The sequence below is a fragment of the Kryptolebias marmoratus genome, linkage group LG3 (assembly GCF_001649575.2).
Source record: "Kryptolebias marmoratus isolate JLee-2015 linkage group LG3, ASM164957v2, whole genome shotgun sequence".
In the NCBI taxonomy this organism is placed as follows: Eukaryota; Metazoa; Chordata; class Actinopteri; order Cyprinodontiformes; family Rivulidae; genus Kryptolebias; species Kryptolebias marmoratus.
The window spans coordinates 5,253,306-5,268,592 of record NC_051432.1 but is presented as its reverse complement, the minus strand read 5'-3'; the positions used below and the strand labels follow the sequence as shown (position 1 = coordinate 5,268,592).

General features: G+C 40.1%; 2 protein-coding genes across 2 annotated transcripts; one reads left to right on the top strand and one right to left on the bottom strand.

Moving 5' to 3' along the window:
• Positions 1–627: 627 nt before the first annotated feature.
• mb (myoglobin) lies at positions 628–2,699 on the bottom strand. The gene is made up of 4 exons (XM_017430450.2): positions 2,606–2,699; positions 1,892–1,977; positions 1,183–1,402; positions 628–1,070 (listed from the first exon to the last, which is right to left on the bottom strand). Exons 2-4 carry the CDS (start codon positions 1,972–1,974, stop codon positions 930–932), a joined length of 444 nt encoding a protein of 147 aa, XP_017285939.1. The 5' UTR covers positions 1,975–1,977; positions 2,606–2,699; the 3' UTR covers positions 628–929.
• Positions 2,700–8,775: 6,076 nt separating this feature from the next.
• LOC112451061 lies at positions 8,776–15,134 on the top strand (the record flags this gene model as incomplete). The annotated part of the gene is made up of 3 exons (XM_037974789.1): positions 8,776–8,951; positions 9,896–10,891; positions 15,082–15,134. Coding segments are annotated over exons 2-3 (603 nt in total), but the record flags the coding sequence as incomplete, so codon positions are not given.
• Between the last annotated feature and the right edge of the window lie 153 nt (positions 15,135–15,287).

The following is a 15,287-nucleotide window of genomic DNA, read 5'->3' as shown; positions in this document are numbered from 1 at the left end:
AGTCTTCTTGCGTAGTGGGTTCATCAAAACGAAGGTGTTTTTGTCTTCTTTCACTCACTGCGTCTAAATAATATAGAATAGATACAGCAGAATGCAGAGCGTGGTCATCCAAACTCTCATTGACTTCCATTTGATCTGAGCTAGGTGTTTTAAAACTGGAATTAAAGTGTTTTTTTTCAGTTAAAACACTGTAGATACGTAAAAACGGTTGTTTCGTGACTATAGCTGTCCGCCCTTACAATTCAGAAAATTATTCAGTACAACTTACAGTTTTTATACAGTGGCTGTTTATTCGAGGTTTACTTTTTACTCTGTTTTTGTCCGCCTGCCTTCAGAGAGTGCTGTGTAAGAGACACAGGTGTGGGGTTACCATGGTGACCCTAACCAGCCACTGTCGGCAGCTTTTATGTTTCCTTTTATCTCTCTTTTCTTTACTCTTCTTATACAGCTTGTACATCAAAAGGTTGGCGTTTTGTCACCTTAGATCATTAGAAAAGTAAGCCGTCGTTTAAGAGCGTAGAGGTTTGTTGAAATGTCAGGCAGTAGCTGCACGGACACCCGTCAAAGGTCCGTCAGAAATACTCAGATTCTTGCAAATGTTGACAAATAAAACAAAGAGACCAAAAGTAAGGAGCGGTGAACAGCAAGGGTTTTATTAGTAAAATCAGACAATTATTTAAAGCAATAAGAATCCCCTTTTTTTCTTTTTCTTCAAGAATTCAGGTAATATTTTTGTAAATCTTGAAAACCTATTTGATTTAACACAGATGAGCACTCTAATCCTGCTAATAAAACAGGTTTGTATGATTTTTTTTTAGTAAGTAAATAAGTAAGATAGCTATCATCAGCAGTTTGATTACTTATAGAGAGTGTTTATGAGAAAGCTCTTGCAAGTAAAAGATTATCTGGACGACTCTTGAGCTCGGTGTTTATCCGGCAAAGCCCAGCTCTTTGTAGTTGGCGTCCATGTCGCTGATGACCACAGCCATGACGTTCCTCAGGGCCTGCTGGCCGGCGCCATCCAGGCCTGCCTTCTCCGCCATCACTTTAACGATCACCTCGGAAATCAGCTGAAAGGGAAGGAAACACAGAGAGAAATCCTCAAACGCTGCGTTTTTTATACCCGGTGGGTGGGGTCACCAAGCAGAGCAGGAGAATATTCGCCAAGACACAACCCCTCACCCTGAAGTTGTTAATGGGGATCTTGTGCTTGGTGGCGTGGCTGTTGGACAGAGGCTTGAGGATGGCGGCGTGGTTGCCTTTGGCCTTCAGCAGCTCGCCGAGTTTCTTCAGCACGGTGGCCCCGTGGGCGGAGACAGCCACGCTTCCGGCCAGGTCGCCGTGAGCGATGCCGACGAACTTGGGGAACAGCTTCTGGGTTTCCGGGTGCTCGGTAAACAAGCTGGGAAGGAAAACGGGACGTTAGCAGAACGCGCCGAGAGAGTCGGGGCTGACGTCGGAGAGACGTTGCGTCGCCAGTCCTGGCTTTGCAACTTTTCCCGTTTTGACACAAAAAACTCACAGATGATGCACCGAGCGACCACTTTAGCAAATACACCTGCTCAACTTTCTTCTTATCTCTGCCTTCATAAAGCCAACTTGCTCCATTTTCTGTTGACTCTATGGAAAATCTGTGCATTTGGTCAAATTTCAGCCACATTTTGTTCAAGATATCAAAGGTAATGATGGTGTTGTTGCGTTCACGTTGGTGTTTTAACACCGCTGACTATAACGAGGTGCGAAATGAGGCATAAAAACATCCAGAAAACACTCACACCATCCAACCTGGCATTAGAGGAAGCTCTCTACAAGTCATTTTTGGGTTCACTTTTTGCGTGAACTATGTGACCTACAAGGACAGGGACACGCTTATCTTTCCAGAGCCACTGACCGGGTCAGAACCAGGTTTCCATAGGTGGAGTAATCCGCCTCCACTGGACCCCAGTGCTTCAGGATCATATCGAATTCCGCCATGATCTGAGGGAACAGAAGCCAACAATGACAAATATATTTCAGAGCACGCACTTACTGACTAAAATGCCCTTTTAAAGCAAAACAAGAAAATAAAAAAAAAAGTTTTGGTTTTTGTCATTTTGGGGCTTGTGAGAGTTTCACAAACAGTCTTATCTTCCTGACGTTTCTCCTGTTTGAGTTCATGGCTTCGCGCCAAGAACCACTTCATCCAAGGGCATCTCATTACCAATCGGAAACATGACCTCGGTTGCTCTCGTAGTGAGTCTGTAATGCAACCTCAGCAATGCTCTGTATAATTTATGTCCAAATCAGAAGCATGAATGGGGTTTTTGTTCTCCTAAAGCTGCTAAATGGCTGCGGATAGGGGGCAAATACAGAGTATTTCTTCTCTCTTTTTTTATTTTTTATTTTTGTTGTTCTCAAGGACAGTTGTGCATTTAATCCTGGGAAACGCTCTGAGCTTTAAAATGTGCAATAATCAGTTCGCAGTCCAATTAAATCAACTTTGAGTTTTTCCAAAGTTGTAAAAGTGAATTTTTTTTGTTTTTTTTCCAAATCCAATCAGTTTTATTCGCTCGCGTAACCTACAGCCAAACATCTCGATGTGAAACAACTCAAAGGTAGCACCTACCTGCAAAGCTTGTAAAAGTATCCTGTGTGGTTGTCCCAAAATATTTTTGGCCTGACTCGCCCCCCTCCTCGGTTCTGTCCTTTTATACCCCCTCCCTCCCTTTGTCCCGCCATCAGTCCTCCTCTCTCACTGCGTGACTGTAAGGATCTTCTCAGCATCTTCAACGTGTCAAACCCACCTACAAAGAAAAAACAAAAAAAGAAAGAAAAACTGAACGTCTCAGGGGTGAATATGTGAGCAGCTTTTTCCTTTTCGCCCCATCTGTTAGCAAAATATCTCATGAACCACTGGACGAAGTTTAGTGAAACTCTCAGAAATGAATCATTGGGTGCACGTCTACAACCGACCCACTTTTGGAGTCAACCCAATTCAAGATGGCCGCCACAGCTAACTGATCTTAAAGAACACAAAATTGGTTATGTCGTAGCCAGTTTTACAAATAATGAGCTAAAATATAAGGTGGTCGTACCTGAGGCTGATCCCCAACACATATTCTGAGCGCAAACAGATTATGCAAGATCTTTCCTTTAAATTTTGCCTTTAACTATTTGGAGTCAATTCTGTCTGTTATTAAAATATCTCATAAACCAGGGCACAGATTTAAGTGAAAGTTCCATGAAATAATCCTTGGATGTACCTCTACAGCTGATTAGAGTAGTAGTAGTAGCAGCTGAAAATGATCCCCAACACATATTCTGAGCACTAAAGGATCGAGCAAGATCTTTGTTTAAAACTTTAGCATTAACTTTGGGAGTCAACCCCGGCCTGTCTGTTAGCAAAATATGTCAGGAACAACTCGACAGACTTTACTGAGCCTTTCAGGAAATCATCAGTAGATGTGCGTCTACAGCTAGTTATCTTTTAGAAGAAACCAATTTCAAGATGGCCATCACAGTCAACTGACCTTAGAAAACACAAAAATGTTTATAATTTAGTCAGTTTTACAGACACTGAGCTACGTTTTGGCGTGGACGTGGCAGCGATTTATTCACAACACACAATCTAAGTGATGCTCTTTTTGCAAGATCTGGACCTAAGATTTTAGCGTTAACTGTTGAAGTCAACTCTACTCGTCTGTTAGCAAAATATCTCATGAACCACCGCACAAATTTTAATGAAACTTTTCAGAAGTAAAGATTGTGTTAGGATGTAAGGTTTTTGTATTATGTTTTGTCTTCATATTTCAGTTTGAGTTTGTTATTTAGTTGTCTCTTCCCTGTGCCTCAGCCACCATTCACTTCTCCTCAGTCACTCTCTCTCTTCCCTTTTCTCACCCATCTACACCTGCCTCTAGCTCCTTAATCTTCTCACCTGTGCCCACTTCCACTAATCATCCTCTGCCTTTAAAAACCCGGTCACTTCTCTCACTATCTGCTGGTTCATTGTCATTCTTTCCCTCCCTGATGTGCCGTCCTCCCTGTTTGCTCGTGCCTCCTCGTCTCCCTTTGGTTAATCTCTTGTCTCAGGTCTGTTCATGTTTTGTTTAGTTAATGTTTTTGTATTTAGTTTAGATTTTGCTGCCACGTCAGCCTTTGTTTTGGGTTTGCCTTTTATTTCAAAATAAATTTAGTTTTTTTACCAACATGAGTCTGCGCTCAGGGTTCGCCTCCTTCCACCCCGTTCATGACAGATTGAATGTACCTCTACAGCTGATTAACTTCTGGAGTCAACCCGATTCAAGATGGATGCTGTAGGTAATTAACCTTAGCCAGCACAAAAATGACTATAAATCAGTCAGCTATTGAGCTAAAATTTGGTGTGGTAGTAGCTGAGAGTCATATACATCACATACTCTGAGTGTGACATCTTGCGATATTGCATGAAATTGGGTAATAAGTTTTCAAAAGTTAGACTAAAACAGCTACAATATATGGTGATCTTTAGTCTAAAACTGTAGCATGAATGGCAGCAGGGGTATGCATTTATTTAAGGAATGTTAGGCCTTAAATTGTTAATGTCAATTTTTCTAATTATAAGAAAAACAATGTTATGTGTGAATCTGTTTTAAAATCCTATTCCTAATTATCTTTTGTTTCCAACTCATTTTTGGTAGATTCCAGTTTTTCCTGCTAGAACAGCTGAACTATTTCCTGGTTGGTTTTGTTTAGTTTTAGTTTGTTTTAGGAAACAATTCTCTAAATTGCTCAACTCCTTGAACTGAAATTTCTGGTCTTGAGAGAATGAAAAGAACAACAACATTAAATAAAGATGCACGTCTCCTAAATATCAAAACATGTTGTGATTTTTGGTTTGCTATTTTAGGTGATTCCATGAAGAAGTGAGAAAAGATGGTATGACATGTCCGAGATGTGATTATCTTTGTCTTTATTGACAGCTTTTTGGTGGCAAGCAAAATTGTAGTTGCCTACGTGTGTGTGTGCGTGTTTTTCATGAACCATGTTATTTTAATCCTCTTCTCAGTAAGTAATTACTGGATGAACATCTAGAGTCAACCTGATTTGAGATCTTGGCAAACACATAAATGGCTACAACTCAGTCAGCTTCACAGATGTTGAGACGTAATCCAGCCGTAGCTGAGAGTCCTTCCAACACATGCTAAATAAATTGGTACTGACATACTCCGAGTGGTCCGTCCTTTTGCTGTAACTCTTTCTGTCAGCGCTTTCTGGGCACAGTCTATAATAGGACCACGGACATTTTCCTCGAGGGCCATGTTTATGTGTGCAGCTCAGGATTCCTGGCCTGTCGGGAGTTTACTGCAAGGAACTCTGCTTGATCGCTCTCGTGATGACACCTTGTACTCTCGTTTTCTTTTATTAGGGTTAGATTATGATAAGAGGGTGGTGACGCACGCTCCAGAAAACACATCACCCAGTTTTGGACACTGACATATATTATGGTGCTGAACTCCATTCAGGGGTCTCGGAAGTTGAACTGTGTCCCCATGAGCTGGTCCCAGTAGAGGTTATTTGCGCAGACTCTGGTTTAAAAAATGCAACCTGATAATGTCCATGATCCAGGTCCTGCTGGCTTCAAGACCCAAGAATGAGAGGAGGTGGGGAACGTTTGGTCTAGTAATATAATCTTTGTAGATGGTTATGGAACTGAAAAGTACTTTGATCAGTGATCAGAAAAGTACATGACGAGTGGACACATTTGAATAAAACTCAGAATGTAATCATTGGATGTACATCTACACCTGATTAGCTTTTAAAAACAAACCAGTTCAAGATGGACGCCACAGTCAATTGACCGCAGCCAACACAAAAATGTCTCAAACTCATTTTTTACAGATACTGAGCTACAGGTTGGTGTTTATACTTCAGTCATTAACAGGTTGCAGGAGATCCTACAATAGTGGATCCAGTTGTGCATAATGTTATTATACAAATGTGACCAGAAGGGCTAAAATGTTTTTTTCAACATAAAATGATCTTAGTTAAAAACTCTGGTGGGCGATATGCATCCCTTTAAAGGAATGCTTTTCCTGTCGATAAGCAGACAGCTTCTTGAAAATGTACACATTTAATTTTTTTTTAATTTTCAGATAAATTCTGTGCCACTAATACTGTAAAAAAAAAAAGAATTTGTACATAATTTCTCTGTGCAAAATATAAAAATATAAACATAGTTAAAGGTAATTTTCTCTGTACTTCAGTATGGATACACAAATCAGATTTTAAACATTTTTATTCTGCTCTTTTAAGATTATTGAACCTTTGTGTGACAAAAAAATAGAGCTATTAGATATTTATAAGGAAAGGAATTACTAATATAGCATTCTGTAGGAGATCAGAGACCAAAAAGGTTAGAAAACCGTCATTGGAGTGCAGTATTTCCCCCCTCTCACAGGCTCAATGTGACGATAAAAGCTGGTAAGCGCGCCCTCTGCTGGTCAGAACATGACAACACAACTGTTGAAAAATAAGCGCCACCTCCTCTGAAAACTGATTGGACCAAACTGAACTTTCACGCGCCCCTGTCTCTAATGGCATTTGACGTTTTATAACGTGTCCACAGGGGGCGCTGTTGCGTCTCTACACCATAACTTTTTTTTTTTTTAAATCTAAATCGTACAGGCCTATGTACAGATACATTACAGTTTTTGAGCAGATTATAATAATACAAAGAACAGAAACAGTTAACATAAACTGTGAAAGCCACACTAGTACATTACGCAAAATCAACATGTTAAAACCCTAAATAGCAGCACGAGCCACATTAAAAGAAAGTTTCGCAACTGTTTTAAAGCCTTAGTGATTTTTGTGAGTTGCATATTTTTAAAGAATCTTTTAGAAAGGCCACGTTGTTGTGAAACAGTAAATATTGGCTTATTTTTGGCAAATTTACATTTATGAGCAAAAAGAAAATGGATCAAAATAAACAAATTATTTAAAAGGAACTCTTGTTTGTCCTCCAATGTGACAGCCTACATCAGGGGTTGGCAATCCTGGTCCTGGAGAGGCACTATCCTGCAGATTTTACTTGTTTCCCTACTCCAACACACCTGATTCAGTGGTTACATCACCTCTTCATGTTCTGCAGAAGCCTGTTAATCAGCCATTGATTCAACTCAGGTCTGTTGGAGCAGTGAAACAAGTAAAACATGCAGGATGGTGGCCCTCGAGGACCAGGATTGCCCACCCCTGGTCTACACCACAACTTGTTCTCAAAGAAGACAACGCAATGACAAAAGCAGACGCTAATAGTTTGTTAAAGGAGGGAGACAAATGAAACAATAAGCAGCAAAAACCCAGGTGTTTGTTAAAAATGTGTCTCAACTCCAAAAATACTGCCTAAACATCACCTTTAACAAGATGAGAAAACAGTAACGGAAAGACAGCTTGTTTCTAATTTTAACCTATATTAACTGATTACCTTTTTTGGCTAATATTGTAAAAATTTTCCACAACAATCCGCAATCCTTCCCTCAGAGAGAAGGAGCCATGTTCTAGTCCCCATGAAAGACACTTAAAATAAAAAAAAGCATTTATATTCCACAAGGTAATACGGATAGAAAACAAAAAGACTCCTCTCCTACAGAAAGGAGGTTTAACATCTAGAGAGTTGGTGCAAGGACAACAACCTGATGCTTAAAGTGGAAAAAATAAGGAGATGGTCGTTGACTTCGAAGTTCATGACTTGAGCACCCCCCTTTTTAGTATTAGAGGTCAGGCAGTGGAGAACATGAAGTTCCTCAGAGTGCAGATCTCACAGTACCTGGGCTGGAACAGAAATGTTTCGACAATCACAGAATGGGCCCAGCAGAGACAGCACTTTCTGTCTCTCCACCTGACTCCTCAGGAGTGTGGTGAAGGGCGTTGTGACACACTGCATCTCATCATAGCTTTCCAGTCAGAAAAAAAGCCCTACAGATCATCGGAATTCCCCTCCCTTCCATCTAAGAACTCTTCCAGAGCCGCTGTAGGAAAAGGCCATTAAACGTTGTTAGGGAGTCCTCGCACCCTCTCCATAAACACCTTGGGCTTCACCTGGACAAAAGACTGGACATGCAACAGAGAAGCTGTCTACAGCAAGGGACAAGACAGACTGTACTTCTTGAGGAAGCTTAAGTCCTTCAGCGTTTCCAGCAAGATGCTGCATATCAGGTCTGTTGTAGAGAGCGTCTTCTCTTCTGCCAGCTGCTGGGGTAGCAGCACCAGACAGAAGATGGGCGAGTAGTCTTTTCAGACTGGAAGTTCCAGTAATGAATCGAGAAACTCTTTCTTACTATAGAACGTTTTCTTCCATAGATCTGAGAAGGGCTTGGATTCCTGGTCCACCTAAAGTGTGTTAAACTATTTTGTTTTTAGAAAGAGTGACAAAGGCTGGCTGGCTGGCTGGATGGATGGTGAATAGTAAAGTAAATGAAACAATTACTTCAGTTACTTTTGCACTGTGTTGGTTACAGTTTAATATTTATTCATTTTTTGTAATTGTATAAGTTCAAATTAATTATCTTGTATATTAATGTTCAAATGCTTATTTTGTTTAAAAACAACTTGAAATTGTCAACTTTGCCTTGTTCTTTTTTACATGATCTTGATTCAGTCTGTTTGTTAATGTATTTTCGTTAATCCCCAATATATCAATGAAAACAAAGTTTCAGGTTTTTTATGTGGAGAATATAAATCTATATACCATAAATAATTAGGCTTTAATAAAACTGTTTTGTTTGTGCTTTTATTTGTGCACTTCCGGTGCGTGAACAGAACTCTTTCCGGTGTCTGACCCTGGAAAGGACCTGAGACTGACCGGCCTGAGTGGTGTGATTTCAGCCGGAAAATATTGCGCTTAAGAAAAGGAGCTGTCTTGTTTGGAAAATGGGCGACATAGCAACATCTTAGAGGTCATTTCAACCCCAAAAGCCATCTGTAAATTCAGGGTTCGTACGGTTTCATTCTTCCCATCAAGTGTGGCGATGTTAGCTATAGTTTACTTACAGTTTTCAGCGAGCTAAAGGATTTAGCTTCTTAACCAGAACTTGTTTATGTTTGTAGCTTAGCATGCTAACAAAATGATGAAGGAACATTTAATGTTTCTGTGTTACCTTTCAAAACAACAAGAAACCCAAATTACCATACAATGGTTGTGTTTGACACGTTCGCTCACACGATGAATGACAGCGCGGTGTTTTAACATTTTGAACACCACTTCTACGTCATAATCAGGCGCCGAGTATTCAGTCAGGTGTCGCATAAATAAACGCATGAATCTGAAGTGACGGGCAACATAATTTCGCTGGTTTTGTCTGAGAAAATTTATTTACAATATATTTGTTACGCTGTTTCATTGTACCTATTTGAACAGCAAGGCCTTCAGCTGTAACTACAGGCTTTAAGAACTTTCATAAATACTAAAATTATGAATTAATATTAATATGTAAGCCACACGTGACACCCCTGAACTAGTGTTACCACGTTTAGATGTAATATTTGATTTTTAAAAAGTGCTATTACAACATTTTGTGGTTCATGTTAACATTTGTTTTATTAATGCTTGTAAAAAATATATTATTTTAATCATTGATGTTTAACTTGAAAAATATTAATTTTACTTTTTAAAGGAGAAGTCAGTGCTCAGATTCACACCCTCACTGTCTGCTCTGTGGGTGCCAGATCTGTCCCAGATCAACACATACAGACCATGAGACACTTGAGACAGATAGTAAAGATTACTTTTAACTTCATAGTTTTTAGATGGTGCTCTGTAGCTAATGAATTCCTATAAGAGTTTTATTAGTAATTAATCACAGTCTTTCAACATTAAGTAATATTTGCTAATATTTTGTGTTTGTCTGTTTCTCTTCTCTGTCCTCTCTAACCCCAGCCGGTGGAAGCAGATTGCTTCCCATCCTGAGCCTGGATCTGCTGAAGGATTCTTCCTTTTAAAAGGGAGTTGTTCCTTTCCACTGTTGCCAAGGTGATGCTAAGGATGTTAGATTGTGATGAAGTGAAGATTCAACACAATCTGTTGGCTTCCTTAGACAGATAACTTTTACTGATTGGCATTTTTTAATGTATGTGAATGTTTTAGAACAGTGCCCTGAGATGACTTTTGTTGTGAATTGGCCCACAATAAATAAACGGAATTGAAATTAAGCTATCTTCTACATCTCACCAGTATAACAGGTGAGCCTTTATAAATATCTCCACCAACAGTGAAGCAGTGAATCCAGTTTACTCCGTGCAGCAACACAAGTGATATATGTGTGAATGTAAAGGTAATGTCCTTAATGTGCATGTGTTGCAGTGGTCTCTCCACATGTTCAACAGATGGTGCTGATTAAACAAGAAGCTCCTGAAGAATGGAGACCCGGTGTGGACCAGCAAGACCCAGAACTCCTCAACATAAAAGTGGAAGAGGAGGAGCCTTGGACCAGTCTGGAGGGAGACCAACTCAGCGTGAAGGAGGAGACTGATGTCATCGCAGTTTACGTCACTGAAGTTCCTTTGAAGAGTGAAGATGATGACGAGAAGCCTCTGTTCTCACAGCTTCATCAGCACCAAGTGGAGGACAGATATCTTCCAACCAGTAGCTCAGCTGATCAGATGGAAGCAGCAGCTGATGAAGAGGACTGTGGAGGAGCAGAAACTACCTGGTACCCTGATGTAAATGCTCACAAAGACTGTTCCAGCTCTTCAGAGACTGAACTCAGTGAGGTTGATGAAGATGACAAGGATGTGAACAATCCTCACTCTCAGCTGAAGAACTTGTCGGACTTTTGGCCAAAAACTAAATATGGTAACAAGGAGTGGAAGAAGAGCAGGGCTGCTGAGTCAGGTGTAAACACTGTCAACAAATCTTTGAGCTGCTCTGAGTGTGGTAAGCAGTATGTCAACAATTGGTCTCTTCGGAGACACATGACCTGTCATCCAGGAATAAGCTCTTCAAGCTGTTTGGGTAATAAAAAAAGTGTTAGAGCAAAGGATAATTTAGAGTCATGCAGGAAAGTCCAGACAAGGCCAAAATTGTTTGAATGTGATGACTGTGATAAAAGGTTTACCAGCAAAAAAGACCTGAACAGACACATGAGAGTCCACACAGGGGAGAAACCCTTTCCTTGTGACGTTTGTGGACAAAGATTTAGCCAAAAGCATTCCATAAATTCCCACATGAGAATCCACACAGGAGAGAAACCGTTTCTTTGTGATGATTGTGGACAAAGATTTAGCCAAAAGTCGTATTTAAACTCACACATGAGAGTCCACACAGGAGACAAACCATTTCCCTGTGATGTTTGTGGACAAAGATTTAGCCTAAAGCGTAGTTTAAAGTCCCACACGAGAGTCCACACAGGAGACAAACCGTTTCCTTGTGATGTTTGTGGACAAAGGTTTAGCCAAAAGTCATCTTTAAACACCCACACGAGAATTCACACAGGCGATAAACCATTTCCTTGTGATGTGTGTGGGCAAAGATTTAGCCAAAAGTCATCTTTAAATTCACACAAGAGAGTCCACACAGGAGACAAACCGTTTCCTTGTGATGTTTGTGGACAAAGATTTAGCCAGAAGTCATCTTTAAACTCACACATAAGAATCCACACAGGAGACAAACCATTTCCGTGTGATTTTTGTGGAAAAAGATTTAGCCATAAGGCAAGTTTAAACTCCCACACGAGAATCCACACAGAAAACAGTTTCACTGTAAATTATAAAACAGAGGAAAAGGATAGCTAAGAAGAAATGGCACACTGAGAAGACTGAAGAGAGTAGATGGGAATATAACATATAATGTAGGGCAAACAGGGAGGTAGCAAAGGCAAAACAGGTGTTCAAGTTGTACAAAAGGCTGGACACTAAGGAGGGAGAGAAGGACTTGTATCGACTGGTGAGACAGAGGGATCAGGCTGGAAAGGATGTGCAGCAGGTTAGACTTAAAGGTTAAAGGTAGAAACTGTAATGTTCTAACAAGTGAGGAGAATGTGATGGAAAGATGGAAGGAGTACTTTGAGGAGCTGATGAATGAAGAGAATGAAAGAGAAATAAACTGTGGACCAGGAAGTGGAAAAGATTAGTGAGGATGACGTTTGGAAAGCTCTGAAGAGGATGAAGAAGGGGGAAGGCAGTTGTACCTGATGACATACCTGTGGAGGTATGGAAATGTTTGGGAGACATGATACTGAGATTTTTTACTCAATTATTCAATGGCATTTTTGAGTCAGAAAATGCCTGAGGAATGGAGGAGAAGTGTGTTGGTGCCAATTTTTCAGATCAAGGGTGATGTACAGAGTTGTAGCAACTACAGGGGAATTAAGTTGATGAGCTACATGATGAAGATTTGGGAGAGTTGTAAATGGTAAATGGCTTGCACTTGTGTAGCACTTTATCTAGTCTAAGGACCCCAAAGCACTTTACACTAAAATCATTGACCCATTCATTCACACATTCATACACTGATGGTGGTAAGCTACAATGTAGCCACAGCTGCCCTGTGGCAGACTGACAGAAGTGAGGCTGTCATCACACCAGCACCACCGAGCCCTCTGACCACCTCTAGGAGGCAAGGCAGATGAAGTTGCAGTAGCTGGACTTAGACAAGAGGTTAGTATTTGTGAGCAGCAGTATGGTTATATGCCAAGAAAGAACACCACAGATGCCATCTTTGCTTTGAGGTTGTTGATGGAGAAGTACAGAGAGGGTCAGAAAGAACTTCATTGTGTCTTTGTGGATTTAGAAAAAGCAAAAGACAGGGTGCAGAGGAAGGAGCTGTGGTGTTGCATGAGGACATCTGGAGTGGCAGAGAAGTATATTAGACTGGTACAGGACATGTATGAGGACAGCAGGACAGTGGTGAGGTGTGCTGTAGGAGGGACAGATAGCTTCAAAGTGGAAGTGGAAGTGCATCAAGGATCGGCTCTGAGCCTCTTCTTGTTTGCTCTGGTGATGGACAGACTAACAGATGAGGTCAGGCAGGAATCCCTGTGGACTATGATGTTTGCAGAGGACATCATGATCTGTGGTGAGAACAGGGAACAGGTGGAAGAGAACTTGGAGAGGTGGAGGTATGCACTTGAAAGACGAGGGATGAAAGTCAACCACAGTAAGACAGAGTACCTGTGTATGAGACAGTGGGACTGACAAAAAGACAGGAGAAAGAACAGGAAGTGGCAGAGCTGAAGATGTTGAGGTTCTCCTTGTGAGGGACAAGGATGGACAGGATTAGGAATGAGGTCATCAGAGGTACAGCACAGGTTGAAGGACTGGGAGATAAAGTTAGAGAAGCCAGACTGAGACAGTTTGGACATGTGCAGAGGAGGGACAGTGGCTATATTGGTAGAAGGATGTTAGAGACGCAGCTGCCAGGAAAAAGACGGAGGAGATATATGGATGCAGTTAGAGAGGACATGGAGGGAGTTTGAATGAGGACAGAGGATGCAGAAGACAGAGTTAGATGAACAACAATGACTTGCTGTGGTGACCCCTGAAAAGGGCACAGCCGAAAGAAGATCCAGTTCAGAAGAATTTAGTCCTTTACAAAGAGATTTACATCAGTATAAAGATGTTTTTAAACATGTTTCTCTTTATAAGACTAATAACAAGATATTTTTACATGTAAATTCTTTTTCAAATATCTAAGACTTTAAGACCTGGAACTGCATGAATCTTGTAATTCTTTATGTTTATGTTGCAACTGCAAACAAGATTTTGATTCTGAATCAGATTTTTTTTCATGTTAAATAAAAGTTAAAAAAAAGAAGCTTCATGTAGAGGGTCCTGCATTGGTGTTCATTTCACTCAAAATATGTTCAGACATGAAGAAAAGCAGGTTGACCCTCTTTCAGTTCAAACATCTTTTTAGTTACTTCCATCCAGTCTTTTGTCCAAGTTGGTGCATGCCTTTCCCTTTGCAGAACACCTTGTTTTGGTGTCTGTTTAAAGCAGCTGTAAGCTCCACGTTCAAATGGACCCACAATGTGTGTCACTACTAGTAAGAAATATCAGAAATATCATTCGTTTACATTTATACAATTCCCACCTGTTAAAGGTTGAACACTTCCTGTTAGAAATTCACCAGGTGTTGCAAAGGTAGTCTGATCTGTCCAAATTCTTGAACATGTAAGATCCTAAAACTTAGATCCTAATCTTAAAACTTCCTTTTCAAAAATGTTTTTTTTTATCTTAGATAAACTTAGAATCAAGGTTTTCCTGTAGATCATAATGGGTTAGTTATTTCTTCAGAATACTATCTTGTTAAATCATTGTTAAATAAATATTACTGTTCAATTTAGGTTCACATAATTCAATGTAATTACCTCATCCTAAACTCAGAATATTATTCACAACGGTTTAGTATTAATTTTACTTTTGTGTTGCGTTGCTGTACTGTTTGTTGATTCTGATTGTATTTTTAAAAAAAAAACGATTTTAAAAAGCAAATATGGTCTCATTTAATGGTATAAATGTTATAGTGTAGAATTCCTTGTAAAGAATGGATTCAGCCTTCAGTCGTTGAGATTGATAAATTATAAGTGTGAATAAATCAAGTAATATTATTGATTTTCTATATGTTATTGATCTGCTGCCCTTTTTAACGAGAGCTTCAACAGTAACAACTAATTTTTCTTCCACTGAAAAAGGCTCATGTAGGAAGGAAAATCTATTTATATGCTCTCAGAATGCAATCTTGAAGCATACACACAGTAAAAAAGTCCGGTATTGATAAGGGAAGCTAAGTGGTCTCTTCGTGTTTTCCACCGCTGTCAGGACCCCTCTCACAGCTGCCTTTAGCATACTAAAATTAATATTACCAGCTGAATATTTCCGAACAGAACAACTGATTTTAAAGTTGTACGAGTGGCACCCCTGAAACAGTGCGACCACATTTAGATGTAATATTTAATGGAAAGCGCAATTAATACATGTGGGGGGGGCTCTAAATGTATTTGTTTTGATAAGGTGGGAGCCAATGACTTATATGGATAGACATGACATCACGTGACTTTGGATGAGCTAAAAACGTCGCCATCTTACGATAGTAATACAGCTCCGCTTTTGTGCTTATCTATACAGGAATGCCTTCTTTTTATGCTGCATTTTTCTGCACAAATCTTCACGGAAAATGTCTGGACGGCGTTACATTTAATCAGTAAGTGTTTTTCTTTTAATAACAAGGCTGTTTAACAAGGAGATTAGTGCCTGAGTCTAACTTTACTGCAGAAGACGAGCATCAATACTGGACGTTATTAGCGCTCGTTTTAACGTAAAACTTTCTGTGT